Source organism: Brassica rapa, chromosome A09, assembly GCF_000309985.2.
Source record: "Brassica rapa cultivar Chiifu-401-42 chromosome A09, CAAS_Brap_v3.01, whole genome shotgun sequence".
Classification (NCBI taxonomy): Eukaryota; Viridiplantae; Streptophyta; class Magnoliopsida; order Brassicales; family Brassicaceae; genus Brassica; species Brassica rapa.
This window is the reverse complement of record NC_024803.2, coordinates 9851077-9871961: the sequence shown is the minus strand read 5'-3', so window position 1 is coordinate 9871961 and position 20885 is coordinate 9851077. Positions and strand designations below refer to the sequence as shown.

General features: G+C 34.7%; 3 protein-coding genes across 4 annotated transcripts; all 3 read left to right on the top strand.

The window, feature by feature from the left end:
* Positions 1 to 9163: 9163 nt before the first annotated feature.
* On the top strand, positions 9164 to 10907 carry LOC103838425. Its single transcript, XM_009114861.3, has one exon. It carries the CDS (start codon positions 9382 to 9384, stop codon positions 10738 to 10740), a length of 1359 nt encoding a protein of 452 aa, XP_009113109.1. The 5' UTR covers positions 9164 to 9381; the 3' UTR covers positions 10741 to 10907.
* A 407-nt stretch (positions 10908 to 11314) lies between these two features.
* On the top strand, positions 11315 to 13483 carry LOC103838424 (transcription termination factor MTERF4, chloroplastic). 2 transcript variants are annotated; one of them, XM_009114860.3, is made up of 2 exons: positions 11315 to 11921; positions 12040 to 13483. In XM_009114860.3, the coding sequence occupies exon 2, from the start codon at positions 12066 to 12068 to the stop codon at positions 13347 to 13349; it is 1284 nt and encodes a 427-aa protein (XP_009113108.1). In that variant the 5' UTR covers positions 11315 to 11921; positions 12040 to 12065; the 3' UTR covers positions 13350 to 13483. The 2 variants fall into 2 exon arrangements, with proteins under 2 accessions (XP_009113108.1, XP_018509680.1); XM_018654164.2 differs by having other exon boundaries at positions 11315 to 11928.
* Positions 13484 to 13868: 385 nt separating this feature from the next.
* LOC103838423 (transcription termination factor MTERF8, chloroplastic-like) lies at positions 13869 to 20717 on the top strand. The gene is made up of 3 exons (XM_033279223.1): positions 13869 to 15637; positions 19533 to 20004; positions 20491 to 20717. Exons 1-2 carry the CDS (start codon positions 14810 to 14812, stop codon positions 19980 to 19982), a joined length of 1278 nt encoding a protein of 425 aa, XP_033135114.1. The 5' UTR covers positions 13869 to 14809; the 3' UTR covers positions 19983 to 20004; positions 20491 to 20717.
* The last annotated feature ends 168 nt before the right edge of the window (positions 20718 to 20885 follow it).

Below are 20885 nucleotides of genomic sequence, written 5' to 3'. Positions count from 1 at the left end.
ATGGAGCATCTGGATAAGACATCTAGATGGACCATCTGGATGCATCTTCCAGATGTACAAACGAACAGGGCCTAACTAGCTCTCTGAGTTATAGATTATACGTTGGCCTAAACTCTAATCTTATTATTTTTGGCCTAAAATTTGGCTTTTAGTTTTTTTCATACGCATTTAAAAAAATTAAGATAATATCTGATATAATATTTAACTAGTACGCTATCATTTTTGATTAATACTCATACTAGCTTTTGATCCGTGCACTCGCGCGGATGTATGTTTGATGTAATTATATGTTTTTTTAGTTTTTAAAACATTCATGTAATTGTTTCGTATGTTATTATGTTCTGACATTGGTGTACCTTGTTTATTCGGTTTAGTGTACATTTATAAACTATGAAGTTTTATTTTTCTTATATTGTATTTTTCTTTTCTTTTGCTTGGTAAACTAAACATAAATTGTATAATATTAGAGCATGTAGTTTATGTTTAATAGTATTATTAAATAAGATAACATATAATTAAAAATAAAATATAGCGTTAAAAAGAAAAATAAATTATTTGTAGTACTTTTTTTAACAAATTGGAAAAGAAAATTATTTCTTTTGTTTATATAGCGTTTAAAAAATCGATAGAAACTATAAAACCAATAAAATATGTAAAAATATATATATATGTAGTAATTATATTAATTTAGCCTTATTATATGAATTGATTGGGCCCTTTTGGTTATGATATTAAAATAAGTATAATTTGTAACCCAAATATTAGTAGACCTGAAACAGAAATCAAAGCCCATATAATTTTTTTTCGCGGAAAAAACAAAAAAATAACTGGCTTTTGATATCCTTTTACTTTCTCCTTTCACATGGGTATCTCCTACCGATCTAATCGTTTGCCATGTCTGTTTTTCTCGCGATATATTCTTAAACACCTCTGATTTTTTTCACTAAAAAGATTACAGAAGATAGATCTACTGATTACTGTGAAGATCATGGCATGTGAAGGTTTCTCCTAATCTACTGAAAATAGTACATGTGTGTCCTTTTGCAACAGGCCTAGATTTTGTTTACCTACCAAAAAAGAACCAAGGTAATATTAGTTTAGTAACATATTAAAACAAAACAAAAGTTTAGAAAATTTATTTACCCATTGGTCTGCTAAAACCATCTCAAAAGTATCTCCAAAAGAGGTATTCTGCCTCCAGGAATGCAAACACTTAACTTGAACTCGCCAGTTATTCTTGAAAGGCCTGAGTTTTGTGAGAAGATGAAAGTAATTGCCGACATTTTTGGTGAATATTCATAGAATGGTATGGTGTTGAAGCTATTAGGGAAGATGTATATATAGCTTGTTAGGAAAGGGTTGAAACAATCGCATTTTAATAGCTACAATTTTGTTAGTTGTGAATTTTTAGTATTAAATAGCGAATATACTATACAATTTTATTCCTTAAATGATCTGTTTGTTAGTTGCTTATCGAATAAATGTTTATAAATTGTGGATTTCTTACGTGATCTGGAAGAATATGAACAAATAAGGATGTTGTGTTTGTTGATTGTTATCGAATTGTTAGAGGATTGTTTAAATATATGAATATATAATGGAAGGTAATTATTTTTGAGGTTAATAAAAAAAATTTTACGTGATTTTCAAGATTAGGAATAAAAAAGAATTATTTGGTAGTTTATTAATATCGTATTTGCTTAAATATATGAATAGATATCGTGAGGTTTTTTTGGAAAATAATAAATGAGTAGTTTTGATTTTGAATTATTAGATTTAATTTCTTAAAATCAATTGTGTAAGTTAGTATCGAATTAGAATCACTTGATTTATAGTAATATTGATATAAACTATGATCTTATTATATGACATATATATGTATCTATCTAATGTATTGATTCTGATTCTTGAGACGAAAACCATATAGAGAACCAACAACTGATGCGATGAACTAAGATAACATCACAATTTGATTCGATGGTTTGACAATGATATATAAAGATATGTAGGAAACCAGCAATTGTATTTTGATTGGTTTGTAATTGATCCATAAGTAGTAAGACAAAAACGTACGTGTTTTAGCAAATGTATAGAAATAAATGTAAGGAAGTGGTTGCCTGTGGCTAAGTAATAGTTTATTAAATTTACGATACAATAATTAACCATTCGTGAAACTCAGTTTATTAAATAATCAAAATTCTGAGTTTTAATGCCAGTGGCATATATTAGTAAATATTGCAGAAAACTTTGGGCTAAGTACTATTTGTACTTTACTTTTAATAGTTTAGATACTTTATCTTTCTAATTAATAAAAAATATTTAAAAAGTTGAAATTGAAATTTTATAAAATATTTTTTCTGGAAGTGACCAAAAATATAACAATAAATTTTCTGGAAATAGAAAAATCACTTCACTTGAGATTTTTAAATAGTATATGTATTCAAATATTCTTGACCTTGTCAAAGTTCATAAACTTTGAGTTTAATTTTTTTATATTTAGTTATTAATATATCTAACAAAAATTGTTTATATGTTCTAAAAGTTTTTGATCTGTGTAAAATGAAATGTAATTTTATAAAATATAAGAAGTATTTTCATTAAAATATCACTCTGTTCATAAATGACATTTCCCTCCATAAAAACATGATTGTTTTATAAAGTAAATACACTTTTTTTTTCATGATCGTATTGATTGAATGAAGATTTCTAACAATTATGTTTCTCACATGTTAAAAAAGTTTTTCTCACATTGTGCATATTTGACTAAATATAAGAACATTTCTCCATCCGCAAATATAATAATTTTAAAATTTAATATTATTTTATCTTTAAATGTAAATATAGTTTATATTTTGATATTTTTATTTTTATTTTAACTTTAGCAATTTAAATTATTTGTAATTTATTTAAATTTTTAATAAAATTAAAATTACATGTTCTAAGATAACAATTCTATTTAGCTTATATATAACAAGTATTTATTTTAAATATGTCATATTTGAATACATAAATACTAATAAATTTTGATTTTTGATTTTTTAAGTTAAAATATGTACATTCGTTTATTTACACCTATTAATAAATTTAATCTTGTTGATTTAATTAGTATTTGTCCTTGTTCGGAAACTCGCTACGCGTAACGCGTGCAGCTGACCCGGGCCTAGCGATTTATTGAAAAATCGGAAAAAAATCGGGGAGTACTCGGGGCCTAGTTTTTAATAATTTAATATTAATAATATTTATATTTGTGATATATCAAATTAATATGGATCAAATTAATTAAAATAAATTTATGATCGGTTATATAAAATTTCAAATGTCAAGTATCAGAGAAAGTAATTTGGTCTAGTGGTTTAGATATCATGTTCTCGTGCAGCATTACGTCCCCACCCAGGTTCGAGGCTCCATTTTACCCAATATATCGACGTTTTTGTATTAGGTTTAATGAGTATCAAATTACGTTTCTGTCCTCATCTCCTTCCTCTTTCTTCTGCAAATCTAAGCAGCCGCCTCTGATTTTTTTTTTTTTCACCATTTTTGTCGATTTATCTTGTTTTCTTGTAGATTACAGATAGATTTGATCGTTTTATAACCCAAAATCAAGTTTTAGAATCTTATAGTTATAAAAACTGGATAAACTGGAGATTTTCAATTTTTAAACCTCATAACCGCACAAAAACATACGCTATAACACGGCCGAGTTTCTTAAACCACGGTCCACGCGGTCAATACGCGGCTGGCCGCATAATGTCACCGCACCGGTGCAATTCGCCACGGTGAGGGTCCGTGGAGCGTTTTTCCGGACGATTAAGCGGCAGTTCGCCCGCGTTTTTGAACAAGGGTATTTGTTAAGACACACTTGTAATTAATTTTATAAAAATAATGATATATAAGTTGATATTTTTAATACTTCAAATTACATAATTAGCTTATTTTTATTAATGTGATATACATTTTTTACCTTGATAGTTATATAGCAGTTGTTAGTCATTTCTATATTTTAAAAATCTTATCAAAAATATGAATGTTTATAAATAAAATTATCCATGTTAGAGTTATGATATTTATTTTAATTAGGCATGGACGTTCTAGTATCCATTCGGGTTCGGTTTGGACATTTCAGATTTTCAGGCATTTTGTATTGGGATTTAGAATATGTTGGGGTGTTTTTCATTCTAGATCGTGTTCAGATATTTTTAGTTCAGGTTTAGTCATTTAGGATCTTGTTCGAATATTTAGATTTTAAAATAAAATTCTTCACTACTCAAGTTTCTTGTACTTAAAAGCTACACATTAACTTTATTTTCTAATTTTTATTAGGTTGGACGATTAATAGATTTGGAGATAAAATTTTGAAAATATAAAAAATACTAATATGTTTGTTGTTTTGTGATTTTTGATGCAACTTTTGTTAATGCATGAAACAAAAAGCTTGACATGCATTTAAGTGAGTAGCAAATTACTTTGTCTTCACATTATATGTATACTATCTGATATTGAACCATATGCAACATCAATATAAATATTTTGAATAAAACGAGAAAATACTAAACTAGAAATATAGAGTTAAGCATATGTCCGATTATCTTCGGATATTCATAATGGTTCGAATATTACTTGTTCGGGTTCAGATATCCAATATCTCTTAACTCAATACCTTTTGGATATTTTGTTACTTTGGTTCGACTTTCAGTTCAAATTTTTTGGGGCTGATTCAGAGTGGATATCAGATAAAATGCTAATCTGAAATTTAATGATATATATGAGATATTAGTTATTACAATATTTCAAAAATCATACGAAAATATGAATCTTTTTATATGACATTGTAATTATTGCAATTAGGTTGTTACATTGTCACATTTTTAAAAGTCGAATCGTTTTTTGGTGAGAATGAGTAAAAGAATAACACATAATCACAATTTAAAAGATAACTTACAGCTACAAATTTGACACTGATATTAAAATCTATAAAATTTATCGTTTAGAAGAATCTACTGATGATGTTAAAAATGATTTTTGGCTGATGTCAAATAACTATTCCCTCAATTTCATATTAAATATCGTTGTAAAATAAAATTTTAGTTACAAAATAAGTGTTATTTAGAACTTTAATGCAAATTTTATTAATTTTATATGTTATATATCTTTTTATATTGTTCACTTTATTTTTAATTGATTGAAATATGGTTAGACCTTTAATTGGTAACAATTTAACTGAAAAAATAATAATGAATTGGTATTCAATTGATAAAATGAATAAACAAAAACATATGAATTAATATTCAATTTGTTCCTCATGGAAAATGGAGAAAGAATTTTTTCTTCATAATTTTTTCATTCATAAGAAAATGAAAGGAATAGAGTGGGGATCCATCATCCATGTGTCTGTAGTTTGAAAGAAAATTCAACAAGAATAACATAAAATTTGAGAAATAAGAATTTCACCATTTGTTTTCCAAAGTGTTGTCACCAATTAAAATTTATGTGTATAGTTAATGATATTCTATTTAAAAATACACAAAACTAAATACTTTTTAATGTATGTGCACAAATCCAAAATAACATTTACAATATGAAACGGAGGAAGTATAATTTTAAGATTGATAGAAAAAATAAGATAGGAATATGAAAATATTACACTCATAGATATATAAGATTTTGATTTGTTTTTTTTGTTAGTAACACGTAATTAGATCATTTATTTATTATTTTTACTTTAACTTAAAAAAAATAAAGCAATTGTATTGGTTTGTACTATTTTGGAAAAAAAAATTCTTTTTCTAATTTATATAAAATATAAAATAATATTCTCTAAATAACAATTTTTTTTTGTCATCATTCTCTAAATAACAATAAAAATGAAAAAAATATATAAAAAAATTGGCGACTTGATCACTACACAATGTATACGGGTTTTGACTTTGACCAAATGTATACCTTTACGGTTGATTAAGAGAAATTCAATAATAACGGTGAAAGCCAGAAGCTGTAATAAGGTTGATCTTATCAAATGCATGTTTAGAAAATCTATCAACATACTATTTGAGATAATTGCAATATAAAAACTTAGTAGCTATTCCAATATCTTAACTTTCCCACAAGTGTTTTTTTTTTTTTTTTTTTTTTTTTTTTTAACGGCAAACGGCTATTCTATTACTCAAGCTTGAGGTGGTCTAGGTAACCAGACCGGAATAGAACAACCAATAAAAAGTAGCACCCTACGGAAAGTCCTAGCTGTCTTAGCTAAAAAATCAGGAAACTGGTTGCGCGCTCGTGGCACATGAATGATCTTGAAGTCCGGAAAACAAATCTGCAGCTAATTTTAAATAGCTAATTTAAAATATTTAAATAGTCCCACAAGTGTTTAAATAGCTAATTTGTTATATTTTTATTATTTATTCTTTCCTATAAGTAAGGCAAGAATATATTTTTGCCCAAAATAGTACAAAACACACTAATTTTATTTAAATTAAAAATAATTGATAAATAACCTAATTACGTGTTACAAAAAAAGCAAACGTTATCTATGGACATGGTCTTTTTTTTAACACTTTTTTTTTGGAAACACAACATAGTCTTTTCTTATTCCTATCTTATTTCTTCTATCAACCAATTTCATTTTAGATTTTCATTGCAGCTATTTGACTATTTGTGTTCTATTCCTATTTACCTTTTCAAAACTATATATATGTTAATAAGGAAAACTGTACATATCACAATTTAGTGATGATACATAATCAAAGTTGAAAAATTCACTTCTCAAAAAATGTCTAGGTATTTGTTAAAAATATGTTATAACATGATGTTGATGATGTTTTTTGTAATTATATTATCAGTTTAGTTATTTATTAATGTGATATATAATTTACTTTAGTGGTGATATATTAATTATTAGTCATTTCCATATTTCAATAATCTTGCAATATATATATATATATATATATATATATTTTTTTTTTAAAGAAAATCGTACATGTAGCGGTTATGTTATAATTTACTAAATGATAGATATATGAATTATAGTAATATTTTTGATAAATCTTGCAAAAAAATAAAATTTTCGTAAAAAAATGCTTTTACATGTTATAATTAGGTTAATGTCATATTATATTTTTTAAACTATAACATTATTTCTAGTTGAAATGAATTTGTGATGACACATAATTAAATTTGAAAATCACTTTTAATTTTTCTTAATCTTAATTTTTAATTAATCTTAAATTTTGTATTAAGAAGCATATATATATATATATATATATATATATATATATATATATATATATATAAATGTTAATAACTTTATAAGGTTTGAGTAGGACTAGACAATCAATATATTGGAAATCTTCCAAGTATCCTACTATACCAAAAAGGGCCTGTAAACTCAATAGCCACTAAATTAAAATGAATATTGAAATATTCCAATTAAAAAATAAGTAAAAAGATTCTTGAATTTTTGTTAGGTAATAGGAATTTTTTTCTGTGTCCAAATATTTGTAACTTCCCCACACATACACAAACCCACTCAACATTGCTTTTGACCTTCTTTTTTTCTTTTTCTTTTTTTGAACCACCATTACTTTTGACTTATTGAGTTACATCACATGTATTTGCAATGTATATAAAGTGGATATTTATGCTTTACACATATTTTATATAGTGTGTATAACTGTAGGTTGATGCCCCCAAACCACATCATACAGTCACTTCTACAGAGCAGATTCGTTAAATTGTTATCATAAGTTCCGGGTGTTGATCATTTTATATTTATAACTGATTTTGAAAAGAAGAAAAATAATTGATTATGATCTTTCTTTAAACAGTAATCCATTCGTAATCTTTACAGGTTGGAGACTACACACATACATAATAATAGTTCTTTTCAAATTTATTCGAACTCGATACTAAAAACTCAGTTCTTCACTAAACATTATTCTCTCAATCGAAATGAATCACACTTATCGTATATCAACACATAAGCGTGAAAGAGACCAAACGATTTTCAATTACTAGCGTTTTGATGTATCTTTGTAAAAGAGGTTGATCTTGATCCCTAACTCGATTCTTGTTTGGGAAAGTCCTCACGAAATCTCAACATAGCCACATATAGACTTCGACATAAAACTCCCCAATGTTATCTCATTTTACCATAAAAAGAAAAGTATATACATGAAAAAAATGGAGTAATAGGTAACCAAATAAAAAGATGGAGTAATGGGTATAGTAGTGATTCAGAAAAAGAGAGCGTGACATAAGTTCGGAGAATGTTGCGTCAAAGCATATACTAGAGGCAAATTTGTCAAAAACGATTTGGGTCTCTTTGGTCCCTTTGTGCCTTTACTTTTTTTCAAGAAGAGAGTCTCTTTGAAAATGAATTGTGAAAGTTGTTTTCATATGTGTCTTGTGGTCTCTTTACATCTTTCAATAGGCTTATCCCGAGCTCTATTCACTGTTTCTTTCAATAGTTTTAATAAATGAAAATTTAAAATTTCGTTCTGCCGACATGTTTCTATTCAACATATAATAAATAGAAGAAAAACTGATCTGAGATTACTGAAAGTTCGAAAAATGCTTTAGAGGTAACTCTTACAGAAATAATGGATCACAACTAGGTTTATTAGAATTGGCGACTATTACATTAGATGCTAGGTTAACAAATGATATTGTGGGTTGTTTTATTCAGATATTTCAGTGTTTGATATGTTTCTTCATCACTACAAATGTTCAGAACTCATTGACTTGATGCTTTACATGTATTGATTCTCGAACTACAAATTAGTTTACTTTCCAATTTTTAATGGCTTGAACAACCAGAGCATATCTATTTATTTATTTTTATTTATTTTATACCTATTTATTTTTATATCTATTTATTTACCTGCTTAATCTGCTTCCTGTAGGAAAAAGATATTCTAAAAATACATATCAAACTATACTTCTGAATTCAAAAATATGAAATACTATTTGCTAAAATATCTTTAAAAACGAGCCAATGGCAGTATTGGTTGCTTTGGTAGTTGGTAGAGAAGGTGTAAGACATTGCCATTCTCTCCTTTTCCTTGAATTAAACCAGTATTGGTTACTTTGGTTAGTTTCGGTTTAGGCAGATGTTCATGGGAATGTCACTGTTGATTGCATTAAATTTATCTTGGCTACAATGAACCGGTACAAATTCAAAAGAGGAGAGAATTTGTTCAAGGCTTTTTCAACACTTTGATAAAGATAGTAGTGCAGGTTCCAAACCGATCTATACCTAAATATAAACTGGAGTTAAACCGGATCAAGAACCAATTAACGTTTTTTTGTAGGTTTCCTCTAAACGTAGCAGCCGAGCCGATTCGTTCTCTTCTGCTCTGTTTAGGTTATCGGCATTTCGTTCTCATGCTTTCTCTGATTCTCCACGGAAGAAACTCTCTGGAGCTGCAGAGATGTCGTCACTTGCGATTCGCAGTGAACCCTCTTCAATATTCATCTGCTTTTTCCTCTGCTGCAGATGCGTCCCTTCAAGATGGGCGAAAAGCTCACAACTTTACAGCCTCTTACCTCGTTGCATCACTGGGTTTCACCACAAAACTCGCAGAATCAATCTCAAAGAAAGTCAGCTTCGAAGACAATGTCAATCCTCAATCAGTTCTGAGTCTTCTTAGAAGCCATGGGTTCAGAGATTCTCACATCTCCAGCATCATCACAAACTATCCAGGACTACTTACACTAGACGCTGAGAGATCCCTAGCTCCCAAGCTCAAGTTCCTAAAGTCGAGAGGAGCTTCAACCTCCGAGCTCACTGAGATTCTCTCCAAAGTCCCCAAGATCTTGAGAATCAAAAAGGACAAAACTTTAAGCAGATACTACGATTTCGTCAAAGAGATAGTACAAGCCGACAAGAGTAGCAGCTCCGAGTTCGAAGTCTCCTTACCATTACCACACGGTCCCAGCAAGATCAGAAACGTTTTCGCTTTGAGACAGTTAGGCATGCCTCAGGACCTCTTGTTCCCTTTGCTCATCTCCCAGAGCGGTGCTGTAAACGGCAAAGTCAGATTCGAAGAGTCTCTCAAGAAGGTTCTCGAGATGGGTTTCGATCCCACAACCTCCAGGTTCGTGCAAGCTCTCCGCATGCTTTACCAGATGAGCGAGAAGACGATACAAGAGAAGGTCAACGTGTACACAAGGTTAGGCTTGAGTGGTGAAGACGTGTGGGAGATGTTCAAGAAATGGCCTACTTTTATGACCAACTCCGAGAAGAAGATTACTCAGACGTTTGAGACTTTCAGCAAGTGTGGGCTTGTGGAGGAAGAGATCCTCTCCGCGTTCAAGAAGTTTCCGCAGTGTATTGGTGCTTCGGAGCATAACTGTGTTGATACGTTTCTAGGGCTGGGGTTTAGTAAAGATGACGTGGCGGTGATTTTCAAGCGGTTACCACTTTGTGTTAGCTATTCTACGGAGATGGTGAAGAGGAAGACTGAGTTTGTCGTGAAGGAGATGAATTGGCCGTTACAGGCCGTTGTTTCTTTCCCCGGTGTGCTTGGGTTGAGCATGGAGAAGAGGGTTGTGCCGAGGTGTAATGTGATCAAAGCTCTCATGAAGAAAGGTTTGCTGGGAAGTGATGAACCCCCTCCGGTGGGGTCTGCGTTGGCGTGTACGGATGAATTGTTTTTGAGAAGGTATGTGAGGAAGCACGATGATGATGAGGAGCTTGTGGCTGAGCTGATGGCTATCTTGAGAGGATCTCGTGCCTCATAGACCATAACGTTTGATTGGTTCTTGATCCGGTTTAAGTCTTGTTTTGCTCAGATCCTGGTTTATTTGGGTAGTACTAATTGCGTTGATGATCATGTTGTGATGCAAAATGTGAGAAAGGATGAATATCAGCTCAAGACTTATTAGCTCTTTAGATTTTTTTAAGCTGATTTTTGTTAGTCTTAAGTGCAATAATAATACATAGACTGAGTTTCTGGTGAATAAGATGAATTAGCGCCTTCAAAGGCTGTGGTTTTGTATCCTCAGGCATTTGGACTGTGCCAAGGTGTTATGTAATCAAAGCTCTAATTGCATTACATACTCACAACAATATGAGAAGAATGTTGTTAGGCTTCTGAAAATCTCAATATGATCTGGATCTGATCTGTTTTCTCTATATGCTTAAATCTGTAGTTGAACTTGAAACTCTTTTTCCGATATATTACTTACTGAGAGAGCACATTCTTGGAGCTTATGGTACTCTGAAACCTATGTCACATCATTAGTACTCATAATAATTATCATTATCATCTATAGTCCACATCATTCTATTACTGTTGGAACAGGAGAAGATAGTTTTGAAGGGGTTTAGTTTCTCCGTTTGAATCACAATGTAAATATGCTTTTTACTATGAAACCACCACTCGAGTAGGCCTGGACGTTTTACCCCAACAGAAGTTCTGACCTTAAACGGAACCGAAAGAACCGACACCTCTATCCAAATCTTTTATACAAAATATCCAAACGGGAGAGCTTGGTATTTTCAGATTCGGGTACCATCCTAATCGTATCGAAATCCAACTTAGGATCCGTAATATCCAAAATTGGTTTGAAAATGTTAATATTTTTGTATATATTAAGATAATTTAGATATTCTAAGTATTTTAAAGGTTGTTGTAATTTTTTTTTGCTTTGTTTTTATGAATGCTTTTTAGTTAGTTTCGATAGTTTAACTAGTTTTAATTAAATTTATGAATAATTTATATATTTTGAATATTTTTGTTAACTTTTGAATGTTTTTAAAAATTTATTTTTGGCGATTTCACATTATTTATAATCTGATCTGGATGGAATCCAGAAGGAATCAAACCGAACCCAACCTAAAACATAGTAAATCTGAGAATAAGACTTATGAACATTCGTTCATGCCTGAGTTTACAAATAGGTTCGTCCGTAGGCATTAGGTAAGAGGTTCGAACCTAACCTGTTAGAAAATTTAATAATTTAGTGATATATTTGTATATATTTCATTATTGAAACTAGGGATTCGTTTCTTCTCTTCTCTTGTGCTCTCTCACTTAGGTAAATTGCATTTGCGTTACGTTCTGATGTCATCTCTGATACTCCACGGAAGAAGGTTCTTCGAGTTGCAGAAATGGCGTCATTTCCGATTCGCAGTGAACATCGTGCTGCAGAATGAATCTCCTTTCTCCTCTGCAAGTTCGACCCTTCAAGATGGTCGAAAAGGTCACAACTTTACTGTCTCTTCTTACCTCGTTGATTCGCTGGGTTTCACCACAAAACTCGCAGAATCCATCTCCAGTAAGGTGAGCTTTAACGACAAGGTTAACCCTGACTCTGTTCTGAGTCTACTTAGAGTCCATAGGTTCACAGATTCTCAGATCTCCACCATCATTACAGATTATCCACAAGTTCTTGTCGCAGATGCTGAGAGATCCCTTGCTCCCAAGCTTCAGTTTTTAAAATCAAGAGGAGCTTCAACCTCTGAACTCACTGAGGTTCTCTCCAAAGTCCCTAAGATATTGGGATCCAAAAAGGACAAAACTTTAAGCAGATACTACGATTTCGTCAAGGACATTGTACAAGCCGACAAGAGTTCCAAGTTCAAGAAGCTGTCTCCTTCTTCTTCTTTGCTGTCACAGGGTAGTAAACAGGAGAACAAGATTAGGAACATAATAGTTCTGAGAGAATTAGGGATGCCTCAGAAGTTGTTGTTCTCATTGCTAACATCCCATGTACAGTTTGTATGCGGGAAAGACAAGTTTGAGGAGTCACTCAAGAAGGTCCTTGAGATGGGTTTTGATCCCACCACCACCACCCTTAGTTTTGTTGGAGCTCTGCGCATGCTTTACGCATTGAGCGACAAAACCATTAAAGCAAGAGTTGAAGTCTACGAAAGGCTAGGCTTTTCAGTGGAGGACGTGTGGGCAATCTTCAAGGAGTGGCCAATCTTCCTGGGATACGCGGAGAAGAATATAGCTGACTCTATTGAGACATTTCTAGAGCTTGGATTCAGCAGAGATGAGTTTGTGATGACTGTGAAGCGTCATCCTCAGTGCCTTGGATTATCTGCTGAGTTGGTGAAGAAGAAGACTGAGTTTTTGGTGAAGGAGATGGGTTGGCCGATAAAGGCTGTGGTTTCAAACCCTTCAGTACTTGGAAACAGCATGGAGAAGAGGATGGTACCTAGGTGTAATGTAATCAAAGCTCTCATGAGTAAAGGATTGCTTGGAAGTGAACTCCCTTCTATACACTCTGTTTTGGTATGTACAGATCAGGATTTTTTGAAAAGGTATGTGAGGAAATATGATGATGAGCTGCTTGTGGCTGAGCTGATGGGTATTTTCACCGGAGGTCGTGTTTCAACTTGATGACCAACTTTAATGCTTGTTTTCTTTTTGTTTCTCTGTTGATTTTAGATTCATCTGTGGATCTTTTGATGCTGACTATAGGTAACAGAGGAAGTGCATCTTTTTAATATAAATATATGAGTTTCGGAAAACCATCCAATTGTCGTCTGTGTTTGCATTACCCAATAATAAGTATGTGATGAAGCAATTGAAGCATGATGAGAAACAACTTGTGTTTGAGTTATTGAGTATCGTAGACAAGAGATGTGTAAGTGGAACATTTTTGATTTATTAGAAATCACACTAAACAATCTATTATAAATAGCTTATTATCTTCCTAATAGTTGCTATTGAAAGAACACTTCCAATAGATTCTCACTTTTATTATAAAATCAGTCAAGTGTTTTGTCGAATCTTGATCTCCACGTTCTCAAAACCCTAGTCCAAAAATCATACAAAAAAACCATTAAGCATGGAGAAGGAGATGAATTGGCCGTTAAAGGCTGTGGTTTCGTACCCTGCTGTACATAGATTGAGCATGGAGAAGAGGATTGGTCCCGAGGTGTAAAGGTTTGCTTGGAAGTGAAAAGGTACGCAAGGAAGAACGAGGATACGGAGCTTGTGGCTGAGCTGATGGCTATTTTAAGAGGGAGGGAGGGAGGGAGGGAGGGAGGCATGAGACCCTCTTAAAAATTCAACCCTAAAGTCTTTCTGGTTATCTCTTCCTTCCTCCCTCCACTTCCACCAAAGTTGGGACCTCTGGCGAGTTTGATTTCCGACAAAATAAGTGAAGTCCTAAATGATAAAGATGATGCAAAATGAGTAGTTCCTGATCGTTGAATGTGAGAGGTCTTCTGAGTTACAGAAACTGTGTAGTCTGAGTGTATCAGTGAAGCTCGTATTCTCTGCTTACTCCAAACACTTCTCCTCCGCAACCACTGTGAGTCGAAAAAGTCAAAACTTTACAGTTTCTTACCTCCGTTAACTCACTCGATCTCACCACAAAACTCGCAGAGACCATCTCCAAGGAAGTCATATTCGAGGACAAGGGCAATCCAGATTCAGTCCTGAGTCTATTCAGAACTGCATCTACTAGACGCTGAGACATTCCTAGCTTCCAAGCTTAAGTTTTTGCATTCAATGCAAGGAGCTTGAACCTCCTAGTTCACATAGATAGTCTCCACATTTCCTAAACTCTTGGGTAAAAGAGGCGACAAAACTCTCACAGTTGTACTATGATTTGTTTTGAATAGTCAGATATCCAGTTTGGATATTTCGGTTACAGAAAACTATATAAACCGGTTATGGTTCGGTTCAGTTTGAATTTTTTTTAATTCGGTTCAATTTTAGTTTCATTTGGATTTGGGTCGGTATTAGACTATTAGGTAAGTTGTTCGAACCATGTTTTTGCTTTTCTCCGATCTTTGGTTTGGCGAGTGAAGAGGAATCTTGGAGAGTCCATAAATTTTCTTCAACTTGTCATGTCTTCTTCGCTGATACTCCATGGAAGAAGAAGGTTCTTCGACTTGCAAAAATGGCATCATTTGAGATCCGCAGTGCAAAATGCATCTGCTTTCTCCTCTGCTGCTGCAATTGTGAGTCGAAAAGGTCATAACTTTACGGTCTCTACTTACCTCGTTAAATCTCTAGGGTTCACCACAAAACTCGCAGAATCCATCTCCAGGAAGGTGAGCTTTAACGAAAAGGTTAACCCAGATTCTGTTCTGAATCTCTTTAGGACTCATGGGTTCACAGATTCTCAGATCTCCACCATCATCACAGGTTACCCACACGTTCTTATCGCAGATTCTGAGACTTGTCTTGCTCCCAAGCTTCAGTTTTTAAAGTCAAGAGGAGCTTCAACCTCTGAGCTCACTGAGGTTCTCTCCAAAGTTCCTAAAGTCCTTGTTTCCAAAAAGGACAAAGCTTTAAGCGTATACTATGACTTCGTCAAAGATATTATAGAAGCTGACAAGAGTTCCAAGTTCAAGAAGTTGTCTCCTTCTTCTTCTTTGCTGCCACAGGGTAGGAAACAGGAGAACAAGATGAGGAACATAACAGTTCTGAGAGAATTAGGGATGCCTCAGAAGTTGTTATTCTCATTGCTAACATCCAATGCGCAGCTTGTAAGTGGGAAAGACAAGTTTGAAGAGTCACTCAAGAAGGTCCTTGAGATGGGTTTTGATCCCACCACCACCACCCTTAGTTTTGTTGGAGCTCTGCATATGCTTTGCGGATTGAGCGACAAAACAATTAAAGCAAGAGTTGAAGTCTACAAAAGGCTAGGCTTTTCAGTGGAGGACGTGTGGGTAGAGATGTCAATTGGACACACTGTCCATTGGTTACCGATGTCCAAGCCCATTTGGACTAACCAAATTAGACCAATAAATAAAGCTGTCCAGTTGGTCGAAACCCAATAAACTCCAAATCCAATGGGCTTAAACCAAATGGACATGGGCGGCCCAATGGGTTTCCAATGGAAATCACTCTTTTTTCGGCTCTCGTCTCTGCGACTCTCATCTCTTCCCGTTCTCTCTCGATGAAGTCGACTCACGGCGACTCTCCGTTCTCTCTCCCCTCAGCGTCTTAATCCTCGACTCTCTCTCTCTCTCTCGGCGTCTCGATCCGCCTCTCTCTCTCTCTCTCGGCGTCTCGATCATCTCTCTCTCTTTCTCGCGAGTCGCGACTCTCGATCCGATCTGCCTCTCTCGTATGTCTCTTCTCTCTGTCGCTCTGTGTAAACTGATTGTGCATGTTGAAGAATTTTCTCTTCTCTGATTGTGTACAGCTTCTCAGTGACTCTCTCTCTCTCTCTCGGCGTCTCGATCCGCCTCTCTCTTTCGGCGTCTTGATCATCTCTCTCTCTCTCTCGGCGTCTCGATCCTCTCTCTCTCTCTCGGCGTCTCGATCATCTCTCTCTCTCGGCGTCTCGGTATGATGGGTTTCTCTGATTTGTTTCTCTGATGCGTTTGATTCAGTTTAGTTTTGATGGGTTTCTCTGCTTTGTTTGCGTTTGTATTTAGATGTGTAAATCATTTGTTTCAGCTGGTTATGGTGTAACATTAGCTTGCGTTTAGACACGTTAGCTTGCGTTTAGACACGTTAGCTTGCGTTTTAAATCATTTGTTCCAGCTGGTTTTGAACGAGTTTTAAATGACTTAAATAGTTTGATGGGTTTCATCTGTTTATTTGGTTTCTGATTGTTACATCTCTTATTGGGTTTGTGTATTTAGTTCACTTGATGGGTTTGTGTATTTGGTTTCTGATTGTTGTTTGTTCATACACTCGCATACTCGTGGCTATACATAATGGTTCATACACTCGCTTTAGTTGTTTGTTCTCTTTTGTACTGTTTCTAGACCTCTAGTATCTAATGAATCTCCTTTGTCTTGTTTGCTTTCAGATGGATATATTGAGTTTGAACAATGATGATGAGTATGCGAGTGAAGATGCAGGTTCAGAACAGGAAATGGACGAGAACAATCCTATTGTGGACGAGTCTCTCATGAGCACAGCCGAAGGGAAAGGTAAACACAAGCGTAGACACTCTAAGTGCTGGAACCACTTTACTATAGAAGGAGATAGGTTGCCTGATGGGAAATTCAAATGTGTCTGCAACCACTGTAGCCAGTTTTACTACCTAAACTTGCATAAAAGTGGAACCAATACTATGCTTCGCCACTCTGAACGCTGCCCCAAAACCCTTAGTAGTATTGTAGGTTGTAAGAAGATCGATCAGTTGGTGTTTCGAGATATGATTGCTGTGGCTATTGTTGAGCATGATCTCCCCTACGCCTTTGTAGAGTTTAGAAGGGTTAGGGAAGCCTTGAAGTATGCCAACCCCACCATAGAATTCTGGTGTAGGAACACAGCTGTAGCCGATGTACTTAAGATATTTGAGGGGGAGAAAAGGAGACTTAAACATGTGTTAAATGAGCTTCCGGGTAGAGTTTGTCTAACCACCGATCTATGGAGAGCTATAACCATCGAGGGTTATCTCTGTCTCACTGTCCATTATATAGATGCTGAGTGGAACCTTAGAGCTAAGATCCTTTCTTTTTGCGCCTTCCCTCCACCGCACACTGGTACTGCCATTGCCATGAAGCTATTGGAGTTGCTAAAAGAATGGGGTCTGCTAAAGAAGGTCTTCACTATAACCGTGGACAATGCCTCTTCCAATGATAATATACAAGGAGTAGTCAAGAGGCAGCTTAAGAAAGATTTAGTCTGTGGTGGAGAGTTCTTTCACATCAGGTGTGTTGCTCACATTTTAAACCTCATTGTACAAGATGGTTTAGCGGTGATAGGTGAGGCGTTAGAGAAGATCAGAGACAGTGTTAAGTATGTCCAGATAACTGAGTCTAGAGAGATATTGTTTCAAGGCTGTGTGGAGTCGGTTGAAGTTTGGAAGAAAGGGGATTTACTTTTGGATTGTCCCACGCGGTGGAACTCTACCTATCTCATGTTAACTAGAGCTCTTCACTATAAAGAGGCATTCAAGAATCTTGCAGAGATTGAGACAAGCTACCAGAGCTTACCTACAGAATCTGAGTGGTTAAGAGCTAACCTCATTTCTGGTTTGTTACAGCCATTCGATGAGATGACAAGGCTTGTTTCTGGCACCAAATACCCTACAGCGAATCTGTACTTCATGGAGGTGTGGAAAATTCAGACTTGGTTGAATACAAACGAGTTTCATGAAGATAGAGTGATCACTGATATGGTGGATTCAATGAGGATGAAATTTGTGAAGTACTGGGAAGAGTACAGTGACATTTTGGCAATTGCAGCTGTGTTAGATCCTAGACTCAAGTTCAAGGTCTTGGAGTACTGCTACCACACTCTAGATCCAGCAACATGTAAATCCAAAATGGATTACATACGAAAAAAGGTGGTGAAGTTGTATGGAGTATACAAGAAGAATAGTAGTGCTCATAGTTCACAAGAAGTAGAAGAAGATGCTCTACCAGCTGGTTATGGTGTAAGTCATTTAAAACCAATACTTTAGATGTGTATTTAAGTTATCTACCAGAAACTGATGCTTTAATAATCTCTTTCTTTGTAGGGCTTCTATCAACAATCAGGAACAAGGAAATCTGCTTTGGATTTGTATCTGAGTGAACTTGTGCTTGATATGGTGTCAAATTTAAAGTTAGATGTCCTTGAGTATTGGAGGGACAACGCAAACCGTTTTAAGGAGCTCTCTAGAATGGCAAGCGATGTCCTATCCATCCCAATAACAACGGTATCATCAGAGTCATCATTCAGTGCCGGAAGTAAGGTTCTCAGAAAATACAGGAACAGACTTCTCCCTTCAAATGTTCAAGCTTTAATCTGCACTAGAAACTGGCTCAGAGGTTTTGAAGTGATTGGTGAGTCTGTTGCATTTATAATCTGATTGGTTTGTGTATCTGATATGTGAAATTATTGATTGAACTTCTTGTTTTTGATAGCTGGATGCGATTTAGATGAGGAAGGTAAAGAAGATAAGCAAGATACCAATGTGGAAGCAGAAGGAAGTGGAAGGAAGAAGAGGACCCGACTCAACTAAACCCTAAAGGTATAATCATTAATCTCACTTGAACTGATGTCTGTGATTATCGAACTGATGTCTGTGATTATCGAACTGATGTCTGTTACTTTGTGTGATATAAATCTATAAAATGTTTGATGCCTTGTTGAGTAGTGTTTTATACATTGAACTGATGTTTGTGTGATATGTACTGTCATGTTACTTTGTTTGAACTGATGTTACTGTCATGTTTAAACCAATGTATTTTATTATCTGCTTGTGTGATAACTTATGTGTTTTAATTTGATAGGAAATGCTGAGAAGATAAAGAAGAGAAGGGCAATCAAAACTTATGTATGAACCATTATGTATGAACCATTATGTATGAACGAATATATGAATTTTCTATGCGTTGGATATGTAAAACTTATGAAACTTAATGTGTAAAACTTGAAATTTATGTTTTTTATGGATGTTTCACAAAAAAAAATGTTTTTTTATGGATTTAGCATATTAAAGCAGAAATTGTATTTGGGCTTTGTGGAATGCCCATTTGGACTTGGGCCAATTTGGTCTGGACAATTTGGTCTGGTACAATTTGGGCTTAAAAAAATAATGTCCATTTGGACTGTTGTGTCCATTTGGACAACCCATTTGGACTTGGGCAGCCCAATTGACATCTCTACGTGTGGGCAATCTTCAAGGAGTGGCCAATCTTCCTGGGATACGCGGAGAAGAATATAGCTGACTCTATTGAGACATTTCTAGAGCTAGGCTTCAGCAGAGATGAGTTTGTGATGATTGTCAAGCGTCATCCTCAGTGCCTTGGATTATCTGCTGAGTTGGTGAAGAAGAAGACTGAGTTTTTGGTGGAGGAGATGAATTGGCCGCTTAAGGCTGTGGTTTCTCACCCTCAGGTACTTGGATACAGCATGGAGAAGAGGATGGTACCGAGGTGTAATGTAATCAAAGCTCTCATGACTAAAGGATTGCTTGAAAGTGTATTCCCTTCACTATCTTTTGTCTTGGCATGTACCAATGAGATGTTTTTAGAAAGGTATGTGATGAAGCATGATGATGATGAGCAGGTTTTGGCTGAGTTGATGGGTATTTTCACCAGAGGTCATGTTTCAACTAAATGAGCAACTTTAATGCTTGCTTGTTGTTTGTACAGGATTCGGTTGATTAGAATGATGAACTTAGGAAATGGGGTGACTAAAGACGTTTTTATTAGAATCAACACAATGGGTTACAAGACTGATGAAAGGTAAGGAGACAAGATCAGAGGTTTAAACGACAAGATCAAAGAGATGATTAGGAAACCCTAAATCTAGCCGCTTAGTGTGTGATTTGTCCAAAAGTCCTCTTTTCGTTGCCTCCTCCTTCTCTCTTATAGTGCCCTTGTGCGTGATGCCCTAATCGCGCCTGTCTTTTGGGCCTTGTCGCCCAAAGGCCGAGTATGTGGGCCTTGGTACTGTTTCGTCCAAACCGAGTATAGCTGATCGGCTTAGCTGACCGGCTTAAAGTACTCTAGGGTCGAACCGACGTCTCTAGCCGCTAAGCCGACTAAGCTCGGTCGACCTTGTCGGGCTAGGGCCTGTTATTTGATGGGCCTTGTGGAGGGATGTAATCCATCTCGTACACTTGTTTTTTTAGATTCATCTGTGGATCTTTTTATGCTGACTATAGGAAACATAGAAGTGCATCTCTTATATATAAAAATAAGGGAATATTTCACAAGTATGTGATGAGAGGATGGTGTTTTCAGTCACTGATCAGATACAACAGTGAGCAATGTTAACCGATGAATCTTTTGATGCCTAACTGTTTATGAATAATGTCTGAAACCCGTTTTGGTAAATCTCAATTTGAGTTCGGATCCAACCTGTGTTCCTTCTCTTTGTGTTTGTAGCCTAACAATCATCAGTTACTGAGCTATTCTTTCTCTATGCATCTCCTGTTACTATACCAACCAATGAATCAATAGTGAACCAATTAAACCGATGAAATCAGTTTTGGTTTTGTCTCTCTGACCGGCCAAGATT